The 12,061-nt window shown below is 35.5% G+C and overlaps 1 protein-coding gene across 1 annotated transcript in view; it reads left to right on the top strand.

Annotated features, from left to right (window-relative positions):
• Positions 1 to 12,061, top strand: part of adamts6 (ADAM metallopeptidase with thrombospondin type 1 motif, 6) — a 330,011-nt gene that overhangs the window by 162,706 nt on the left and 155,244 nt on the right. The window contains exon 9 of the mRNA XM_028805470.2: positions 4,621 to 4,726. Within this exon, the coding sequence (XP_028661303.2) occupies positions 4,621 to 4,726 (106 nt within the window). The remainder of the gene's footprint in view (positions 1 to 4,620; positions 4,727 to 12,061) is intronic.

Genomic DNA, 12,061 nt, shown 5'->3' with positions numbered 1-12,061 from the left:
AATTAAAATATAAAACATTTTTGTTAAATTCATCAGTTTTCAAAGGAGACTAACTTCACCTCAGTGATCGCCTATGTCTGTGGCAACTTTTCACCCCAAGGTGTGTGGTTTAACGTTATCTCCAGGTGTTTAGATGTGAATTGTTGTCTCTGTTCTGTAAAAAACTAGACAAACATCACTCAAAAAAGTCACACTTACAGCCACTCACAGTCTTTCGCTGCGTGTGATAAAAAGAATTAAATGTTGGTTCAAAATTGCTATGAATTAAAATTCTGAACTAACTCATCATATTATGTGCTTGAGTAAATGTATACCAGAAAGAAACAGTAAAACTTACTAGTTATGTTTACTCACTCAAAAACATTGTTTTCTGTTGCTTTATTTCCATACTCAGCAAGTGTGACTTTGAATCATCTATAAAATTTGGTAATTGGTTTGTGGCACTTAGGACTATTTCATTGTGGTTTGGCTCTGTTGCATAATTAGCCTTTTTATTTTCTTAGTATTTTTTGTTGTATGTGCACACAACACACCACAGAAAGTGCATAATGCTGAGTGTTGATTGGCACTGTGAACTTAGTATTGGCATGTAGCTAGCCTTGACTCTTTCAGAAATCTAAGGCTTTTGTAAAAAATGCAATGCAATGTAATTACTGATATGTGCATGACTGACCAGCAGGCATCATGCTGCTACTTGCTGTGAATCTTGCTCCATAGGCTATTGCTAAAATAAAATGTATTATTATTATTATTATTATATAAAATAACAAAACAGAAAGTAGATTGCATTTAGGAACAAAATCTTCATATGTTTTGAGTGTGCATGTGTTATTATACCACTGTGTCTGTAGTATGTGTGCCAGTATTCTGTATAACAAAATATGATTTGACTACATGTGGCCTAAAAAAATGATATGATTTGCATGCGTCACTAGTTCAGGTGTGTGTTTTGAATCAGTGTAATCTGTACGCAAATCAAATGATTTCAGGGCACATTGACAGGTCTGCTGCTATATCAGATACTCTGCAGTCTTTTGTGCAGAGGATCATTTGTTATAAGCCATGGCAGAAACTAAGCACTGAAGAATCAGAACTACAGGGACAAAAGTAGAATAATATACAGCCTGAAGCCACAGAAATTTGGTGAATTGGGGGTGTGTCTGTGGAAAATATCAAAATTCTAATCATGAAGGTCACTGTGAGCAGGCAAGCAAACAGGAAACATATCCTTACCTCAAGAAAACAGTACCAAGATTATTTGATAACATATTACTTCCAGTTTACTTTTGTTGCCATGCCCATGACTTGGAAACATGGAGGTCAGATATTCATAAACTGAAACTTTTGCTGCTTTAAAGTGAACATATTCCACTTTAGTTTTATGGCTTTTATTTTTACATTTGCACCCGGTCCCATCACTTCCATTTCAAAATGAAAAAAACAGCTTATTCATTTATTTATTTTTTTAATTCTGTTTAGAACACACTATTGTGGGTCAAATTAATGTATACCACTTTTGTGAAAAAATAATTTTCAATTCAAAAAATGAAACATATCCTTTAGACAAACAATAAATAGAGCAATTTTAAACACAAAAGTGTCTTGCTTTTATATTCTGGAATTGGCATTTTAATATGTGTCACTTTGCTAATACTTTTTTATCGACTTCTTTGAAATTATCTTAATTGTTAATTATTAATTAACACAACCTTTGGCCAGAAATCTTTCTGAAATGAAAACTTGTTGCATTTAAACCACTGCTGGAAGTTTGTCATGTCTTGAGCATATCTCACCAGCACCAGTGTTCATTTGTCCCAACGCTCACACTTTGTCTTCCATGAGCTGGTACAAAAAGGTCTTTTGTGTCTTCCTTGTCTTTTTTTTTTAATTTAGGTATGTTTTGTCCAATTTTGTGTACACAGCTGATTTATTCATCCTCCCAAAGTCCCAGACACCCAACTGCTTCCCTGACATCTACAATCAACCTTAGATATGGTGTTGAAATTTACCATTGCATACATTGAAGAACTAAAATTAAGAAAAAAAACAAGCAGCAGTCCAAACTCACATCTCTTTCCATTTTCCTAATACATAACATATGCTTTGCTGCAATCTTCCTGCTAACATTACATCAGACAGGTAGCTGGATCATCATGTAAAATTATTTTTAAGCTAAATTTATGCACCATAAAATTAAAGGAAAATTGCATTTCCATCATTTTATAAAATAATATTATTAATGTCTTTTACATTCTGCGTATTATGTTCATTAACCTTTTGTATATGCTGCATGGTCTCATTCACAGCTGATTTATATACAGTGTGTATATGTATATATATATATATATATATATATATATATATATATATATATATATATATATATATAAAATATATGAGCTCATGTGAACTCCAGAGAGCCCCAAACCACAAGGACAGTAAAAGTACCACATGTTAAATGAATAAAGTAAAGAATTTTATTCTTCCAAAACACCCCTTCACAATCCTCCCAGTAATAAGCCACACTTTTACAATGAATAATAAACTGCCAATTCTTCTTTACCTCCATTGGGTTTCATCCACTGCCTCCCAACTCTGACTCATCCTCATCCATGTGCTGGACCCATGAATGCTTCTGATGCCATTCCACATCTTCCGGTAAGCACTCCATAATGAAAGTAGGGAGGTCCTCCCGTGACTGCACTTTCTGTTGGAACATAAGGACCCCGACAAGGCTGCTCTTTGGGGATCCATATCCCAAGCACCTCTATGGGTGCCCCAACTGGGTTCCCATATGAGGACCACTGGCACCTTACGTATGGGGGATGGAACCTCTCCTGAATCTCAGCTTCCATTGGTCTGTCGCTTATCTCCTGCCAGCCGGAAACAAAGTTATTTCTTGGTTTTGCTGGCCAATTTGTCGTTGCTCTGGCCTCCCATCTGGGCAGTGTATTTTTCCCCGTCTCATCCACGATGCCTGTTCTCCTCCTACAATACATACATAAATATATTAGTGTAGGCACTTTGTGCATCACAATTCATAGCTGTCAGCATTGAGTAGCATTGCCCATTAAATGTGACACCATGACATATACTGCAAGTTTTCACACTGTCATTTAAGACACATTTTTAGGAGAATTCTATTTTCAGAAAATGCAACCACTTGGATATATAAAAGTTTCTGTATAAATAAATAATTTAGGCAAATACAGAATTTTTTCAGTATTACTTTGCATAAATAATACAGCTTACAAATTAATAGTGTTAGCAAGTGTGCCACCATGCAATCCATTAAATTAACATTTTAATTATTTAAATCATACATTTGAATACTAATAAAATTAGTGTTTTTTTGCGTCATTGTTAAAAATGATATTCAACCTAAATTAATCAGTCTGAGAGGGCTTTCTTTGGACTTGATTGATAGTTACTGTAGATACTCCTCAGCATATTTTACTAAATACAGTACATCACACAAAAAGAATAAATTATGACATTGCTACAAATTTGAATACTATAAAATCTTGGATTAGAATCAAAATGAACTGTTTTGGCAAAAATTGTGTTACTTGGCAAGGGCTATGTTCAACCTACCCAAAATGACAAAAATCTTACCAATGAAACTTCCCAGATGATTTTCTTTAGTTTTTGGTATGTTACAAGTATATGTTTGGTTTTTGTTTTGCTTCCTGGTACAAAGAGGATTGTGGTAAAAATATACACCTAATACATTAAGACAAGGTATTGGATGAAATACCATAGCAAGAAAAAAGTGATATTTTCTTTCATAAAGCTTACCATTTCAACTTTTGCATACTGGAAACTGAGTGATGCAATATTTAATAACTAGAAAGGAAACAGTAATAAACAATTTACATAAACACAGTAGCATTTTTCATGAAAGAAAAATGTTAAATGAAATCCATTCTGCATCATCTATGGCAACATGCTGTGCTTTTAAAAGCAAGAATAACCTAAATTCCTTCCTGCCGCTCCCTGGAGTATAATAAATGTTTAGCCGGTCCTTTTTTTGCAGTGGAGCTTCACCTCCACATAGCGTACAAAGACATTATTGTTTTTACTATTGATATATATAATGTATATGACACAGATTCACACAATGTGTGAGTATTTGTTTTCTTTTTTCCAGAGCCCAGTCTTCTCTGGTTAGGTTTGGTAGCAATTAGTGACACTTCTTTTCATTATTACCTTTATGCTTTTCAGACTTTAGACACAGAAATAACAACATAAAAACATGCGTAGGTACTGCTCCATTTAGACATACTTGTAGGGGAAAATGGGAAAAAAAATGTTTTCTTTAATTCCCAACTCTAGCTCAAGTTACTAGGTGGTCCCCAGCTACCAGAAGTAAAATTTATAAATCTAACCCCTAGTCTAGACATTTTCCAGCTACGGCTGTAGTTCAAAAAAATATTAATGTCTAGCCTGCAAAGTGAAATTTCCCCCAGTGATTTTGCAAATGACTCTGAAAGTTAACCTTTTGCCAACAACTGCTTCTAAGCAGGAAGGTTTTAGAAAAAGAATTTAGGCATATATAACTGAAGCTTTAAAATTGAAACACCTTAGCTTGACCCTTTGTGTCTTTTTCTGTTTATACAGGCTTGGCCTCTGTGGCAGGAATGTGTGAGCCTGAGAGAAGCTGCAGTATTAATGAAGACATTGGGCTGGGCTCAGCTTTCACAATTGCTCATGAAATCGGTCACAAGTGAGTAAGAAAAAATATTGTTTATTTAGATGCATATATTTATTGACTGGAATTTTCATTATGATTGTGGCTTGGTTTTAAGTGTTGAAATTGTATAGAGTCAATAATTTGTGATGGTGCTCATCATGAAATGTGGCATATAAAGTAATAACACATGGGAAGGCATTCAGCGGTTAAAATAATTCAATGAAAGAATGATTGTTTATTCTTCTTCCTAAGTTTATCTGAACTGAAGTAGTAATTGTTGTTAGAAAGCATGACTTTAGAAAATATGAAAGTTGCCGAATTTAAATCCAGAGATAAATTTGATGCATGCAGTATAAGGTACTGAGCTAGTATGTTATGCTATAATTCTGTGTTAAATGAAAAGATTTGTATATCACAACACTTTATAATATAATTAATGTCATCAGTGAACATTTTTACACATAATTTAGCCGTTATTTTGGTTGGATATTTATGCTTCATTTGTAATATTTATTTTTTTATTTTCAAGCTTATTAAGCAGTCTCAAAAAGTAAGATGTCAGCAGTTATAACAACTTAAGTAAAGTGGACTACTCTAATTAAAAGCAAGACATAAAAAGTGATAATTAAAGTTGTCACATGCTGGACTTGAAAGAATTACTTGAGTTTAAAGAAACATGATAGTGATTAATCAAATATGCAATACTATCAAAAAATACCATTAAGGTGGGTTTGTTTACATTACATAAAGGATACTGTTTGTCACATCCTATCATGTAACATTGAATTTTGTTTTTAAAAACTCTGAACTTTTTAGACAAATTGCAGTGTTACAGTGATTGCAACGCTGCTGTAGGAGCATTCAGTTACTTCCCAAACAAGTTTAAAGACATACACAATGGATATAATATTATCATACATAAATAAAACATTTTTTGAGGAGCAAAAGCTGTAGGCAGCTTTACAGATCTGCTTTCACAGAAGAATGAAAAGAAGTCTGTTACGCAAAATGTTACCTTGGAAAAGGTTGATATTTCCTGGAAAAAATGTTAAGTATGTTTTGATTTAAAACCTTATATCCTTTATTATAGACTTCTCAATTTATACTTTATTCTGATATTTCATTTAAAAACAACCAGTGCTAGAATTCTACTACTATTGTATACCATTGGAACTTATGTATTACTGGATGTTGAATTTTACATTGTTCAGCATAATGGGTTTCATTGCAGAAAAAAACAAACATGTGCTGAAGCAGTAAGCTAAAGGTATGTTTTTCCATACAGTAATAAATTATTGAAGATTAAAATAAGATTTTGAATAAAGTGTCAAACATCTGAAATGATGTCATATTTTCCTTAGTCATAATATTTAGATATTTACTATGTTTGCTTCCACTGTTAGCAGGGAAGCTTTGTAGTTTTTTTATACAGTACATTCAATTCTTCTTCTTCTTTCGGCTGCTTCTGTTATGGTTCACCACAGCAGATCATCTTTTTCTATATCCTCCTGTCTAAACTGAGATGACCCTGTAATGTACTCATTTCTAATCCTGTCCATCCTTGTTACACCCAATGCAAATCTTAACATCTTTATCTCTGCCACCTCCAGCTCTGTCTCCTGTTTTTTGGCCAGTGCCACCGTCTCCAACCCATATAACATAACTGGTCTCACTACTGTCCTGTAGAACTTCCCTTTCACTCTTGCTGACACCCGTCTGTCACAAATCACTCCTGACACTCTTCTCCACCCATTCCACCCTGCCTGCACTCTCTTTTTCACCTCTCTTCCACACGCCTCGTTACTCTGTATTGTTGATCCTAGGTATTTAAACTCATCCACCTTCACCAAATCGACTCCCTGCATGCTCCCCATTCCTCTGACCTTCCTCTCATTCACACACATGTATTCTGTTTTGTTCCTACTGAGCTTTATTCCTCTCCTCTCTAGACCCTATCTCCACCTCTTCAGGGTCTCCTCAGCCTGCTCCCTATTCTTGCTACAGATCACAATGTCATCAGCAAACATCATAGTCCACGTTGGACTCCTGTCTAATCTCGCCTGTCAACCTGTCCATCACCATTGCAAATAAGAAAGGGCTCAGAGCTGGTCCCTGATGTAATCCCACCTCCACCTTGAATGTATCTGTCAGTCCTACAGCAGACCTACCACTGTCACACTTTCCTCATACATATCCTGTATAACTCTTACATACTTCTCTGGCACTCCCTCAAAGAGTACTACAATTCATCTCTAGGCACTGTCATATGCTTTCTCCAGGTTCACAAAGACACAATGCAACTCCTTTTGGCCTTCTCTATACTTCTCCATCAACACCCTCAGAGCAAACACTGCATCTGTGGTCATCGCCCTTCTTAACCTAGCTTCCACTGCTCTTTCCCGTAACTTCATAGTGTTGCTCATCAATTTTATTCCTTTGTAGTTACTACAGTTCTGCACATCACCCTTATTTTTAAAAGTCAGTACCAGTACACTTCTTCTCCACTCCTCAGGAATCCTCTTACTTGCCAAGATTACATTAAACAATCTGGTTAAAAACTCCACTACCATCTCTTCTAAACAACTCCATGCTTCCACATGTATGTCATCTGGACCAATGGCCGTTCCATTCTTCATGTTTTCATCTTTATCCTTTATCACCCTAACCTGCTGCACCTCTTTCCCAGCTCTGTCCCTGTATGTAGTCAATAGGTACAGGTCGTTTTCTCCCTCCTTAGTGTCCAGCCTCTCATACATCTCATTATAAGCCTTTTCTTTAGCCTTTGCCACTTCTCTCTTCAGCTTATGCCTTAACTCCTTGTACTCCTGTCTACTTTCTGAATCTCTCTGACTATTCCACTTTATCTTCGTTAACCTCTTCCTCGGTATACTCTCCTGTACTCCCTCATTCCACCACCAGGTTTCCTTTTCCTCCTTCCTCTGTCCAGATGTCATGCCAAGCACCCTTTTTGCTGTTACCATTACTACTTCTGCTGTAGTTGCTCAGCTACCTGGTAACTCTTCACTGCCACCCAGTGCCTGTCTTACCTCCTCCCTGAACTCAGCCTTGCAGTCTTCCCTTTTCAATTTGCTCCAAAACACCATAAAGTCGAGTGTTGAATATCCAGAGTCCCACTGTCCACCATGGTACATGGTAACGTATTCCATATGTCTGTAGATCTCTGTGTGAAGAAAAATGTCTAAACATTTATGTGAAATTTATCCTTAACAAGTTTCCAACTGTGTCTTCATGTTCTTGTAAAATTAATTTAAAAGTAGCAGTCTCAATCCACTGTAATAATTCTTTTTATAATTTTAAACATTTCAGTCATGTCACCTTTTAATCATCTATTTGCTTAAACTGAAAAGATTAAAGGTTCAGTTCCTTCAACCTTTCCTCATAACTCATACCCTGCAGTCCTGGAATTAGCCTAGTTGCTGTTCTCTGAACTTTTACTATTACTGTTATGTTTTTTATAGCCAAAAGATAAAATATGCATGCAGTACTTCAAGTGAGGCATCACTAATGCATTATAAAGCGTAAGCATAACCTCCACTGGCTTGTACTCTACACATTGTGCTATATAGCCTAACATTCTCTTTGCCTTCTTAATGACTTCTGAACACTGTCTGTAAGTTGACAGTGACAAGTTCACTACGACTCCTAAATCCTTCTTGTAAGGTGTATTTTAAATTTTCAGACCTCCCATTGTGTATTCAAACCAAACATTTTTACTTCCTACATGTGATACCTTTAATTTACTTGCATGAAATTTCATCTGCCACAAATTTTCCCAAATCTGTATGTTATTCAGATCCCTTTGTATTGATTCAATGGACTCTAGATTATCTGCCAATCTACTTAGCTTGGTGTCATCTGTAAACTTACTCGGCTTGTTTTTTATATTTCTATCCAGATCTTTTACAGTATATACAGTATATTTGATATAGCAGCAGCCCTATCACAGATAATTGAGGTACAGTACTGTTAACATCACCCAATTCTGATAAGGTTCCTTGCACCATAATCCTCTGTTTGCTGTACTTTAGCCAATTCAGCACCCATGTATACACTACACCCTGGACTCCCACTTGTTTCACTTTGATGCCCAGTTTCTTATGTGGGATCTTATCAAATGCTTTTAAAAAAATCAAGATAAATATATGCACCACTCTGCTCATATCTTTTGTTGCTACCTCATAGATTACCAACATATTAGTAAAACAAGATCCTAAATATCAGAACCCATGCTGACATTTCCCTTAAACTCCTGTTTTTGCCATGTGCTGCACAAACTTCTCCTCATTAATTCCTTTCATTAATTTACTTGTCACGCATGTTAAGCACATTGGCCTATAGTGACTTGGATCTGCCTGACTACGCTTTTTATATAATAGAATAATATTTGCTATTTTCAACTGGTGTTTTCCCAGTGTGCAGTGATTTTTGAAAAATATTTACCAAGGGTTGTCATATGCATTTACTAAACTCCTTAAAAACTCAAAGTTAAATGTCATTTGGTTCTGGTGATTCGTTATATTTAAGCTTCTTTAACCTAAAGCAGTGCTTCTCCTGCTGTAGTTTCCAAATCACCAAGTACCTCCATAGTAGTCCCTGTTGCTGCTGGTAGATTATCCACTTCCTCATGTGTGAAAACTTCAGAAAAATGCAAACATGAAATAAACAATTTAATGCAACTCAGACACATCATGTGACCAGCAATATGTCATTTCAGGGGTAACAAAATATCGGCAGCCATTAGAGATAAGCACACAAATTTGTAATGACATTGCAGTTTTAACAGAAGCAATTAATACTATTTTCCTGACACTTGGTACATGGCTATCTACAGTCTACTGTCCCTTACTGTGAATTTTCATAAATGATGGAATGACAATTTCTCAAGACACTGCAGAAACATCTCCATTTCCAATGACCCTGAAACAAGTATTGTAGTCTATTTTATATACACTTTGTGGCCACTTTATTAGGAACACTTATTAAACTTACTGAAGGACCCTTTTTTCTCTAAAACAATCTGAATTCCTTCAGGCATTGATTGAACAAGGTACTGGAAACATTCTTTGCTGATTTTGATTAACTGTGGCTTGACAGTATTTCTAAGTTAATGGAGAATTTTCAGCCACACATTCATGCTAAAAACCTCCCTATTTATTTCAGGCTGTTGGAGTACACTAAAATCACTGTTGTACTTTCTCTAAAGGAAGGAAACAGTGGAATAATTGCATTTAAAAATCAGAAGATGGAAAATATGAAAGAAAACAGAGGATCAGATGAAGCGAGTTATTCATGGTCACACAGTGTCAGTGGCATGATCTGAGTCCTATCTAATCCTACAATTTGACTCACAAGTCACCAGTGTTTGATAGACAATTACCAGAATTTGTATTTTAATTCAGAAGTTTTCATCTAGTTTGTTGAACAATGTGTATTTTCTCTTCATACCATATTATATTTCAGCATTTACAAAATTTACATTTTGTCGTTATGGTACACTAAGGATCTTTTCCGTTTTTTGCCTTGATAGTCAGTATAAAGCTTTCACAAAGCAATAAATTAAGGACAATTTGCTGGAAAAACTAAAAATAAAATAAGAAACTAATTGTTTATTACTAAAAAAAGTTCCCCTCTTTGACTGTTATCTTAAGAATATAAGGATGACTTTTTTGGAATAATGATTTATGATTATACTTAGTGAAAAGTGGATTATATCCTCCTTTGGATAAACATTTAAAAGTTTTTCTTTCATACTCCACATCAATTTAACATTCATTTCTGCAGTATATAAAGTAATATTTTAAAAATGCACATCTGTATCCATCTAAAGGGAATGAGGATACTTTGAGATCATCCTAAATTAATAACTTCTGATGTTCTTGTCACATAATTTACCATATAAAAATATTTTTTTGGTTTCCAAGATGACTTTGCATAGAATTAATCTTAAAGAAGAAATATGACATTGAGCATGGGTTTTGAGCATGCGGTTGACCAACAGCAGTAAGATGATCTCAGAGGAAATTACAGTTCTACATTCAGGTGGAAGCAAGCATGAAAGGGCAGTTGGATTATTACTTGACAAAGAAACAGTAAACTGACTGACCTCATGGAAACCAATAAATGACAGAATAATAACAGCATGATTCCAGACAAAGTATAATAAAGTAACATTGGTACAGGTCAATGCACCCACTAACACAGCAGCAAATGAAGACAAAGACACATTCTTTGAAACTCTACAAGGAATCCTAGAGGAGGTACCTACCCAGGATGCACGTATTATCATGGGAGATTTCAATGTGCAGACTGGACCTAATCGAAGGTGATGGAAAGATGTAATTGGAGCATATGAAAAAGGTTGTATATTAGACAAGGGTGAATGTCTCCTAAGCTTATGCAGTACAAACAACTTGAAAATAGATGGCAGACTGTTCAAGAATAAGATGATAAACAAACTTACATGGAGGTCACATAATGGCACAGTCTGTTTCTCCAAAAGGTGGACATCTGCATTAAGAGATGTCAGAACATATCGAGAACTTGACATAGCATCTGATCACTATTTGGTAATAGTACAAATGAAACTAAAACTAAACACGATCCAGGGAACAAGGAAATTCACAAACCTTGCAGTAGAAAAACTACTACAGGATGAGGTGAAAATGCAATTCACACTAGAACTGACAAATCGCTTCCAGGAAGTAGAGAAAACCACAGCTGAATTTGCCAAAGATGAACACAAGCCAGCAGTCAGAAAGCAGTGGAACGAATGGAGAGACATAGTCACACAAACAGCCAGAGATATATTAGGCTACAGAAGAGGCAGACATAAGGAAGCTCATTGATGAACAAAGGAGCCTGAAGGCAAGAATAGAAGAAGCATAAAGTAAAGGGTGGTATAATGAAGAAGCCATTGAGAAATACAAAAACAAAGACAAGAAGTGGAAAAGAGCTGCAGACAAGACATTAAAACAGCAGAGGCTGAAATAGCATCAAGCTACAACAGCTCCTGAAAATTGTATAAAATTGTTAAAGAGCTGTCAGGAATGAAAACACAGAAGTTGCCAATCAAGGATAAGTAAAGGAAAGAAGCTGAAGACACAACAACAAGAGGCAGAAAGATGGCAAGAACACTTCAAGGAAGTACTAAACTGCCCCAAAGCAAGCATAACGAAATTGTCTTAAAAATGGAAAGTCACCTGGAATCGATGAAATCACAGCTGAAATGCTGAAATATGGGAGTCAAAACATCTAACAGAAATTTTCAACAACTTATGGGAAAGCAAGGACATACCAAATGATTCGAGTCATTATGCCATTACCTAAGAAAGGTGATCTCAGTGAATG

This window comes from Erpetoichthys calabaricus, chromosome 7 (assembly GCF_900747795.2).
Source record: "Erpetoichthys calabaricus chromosome 7, fErpCal1.3, whole genome shotgun sequence".
NCBI classification, from domain to species: domain Eukaryota; kingdom Metazoa; phylum Chordata; class Cladistia; order Polypteriformes; family Polypteridae; genus Erpetoichthys; species Erpetoichthys calabaricus.
This window is presented reverse-complemented; position numbering and strand designations above follow the sequence as displayed.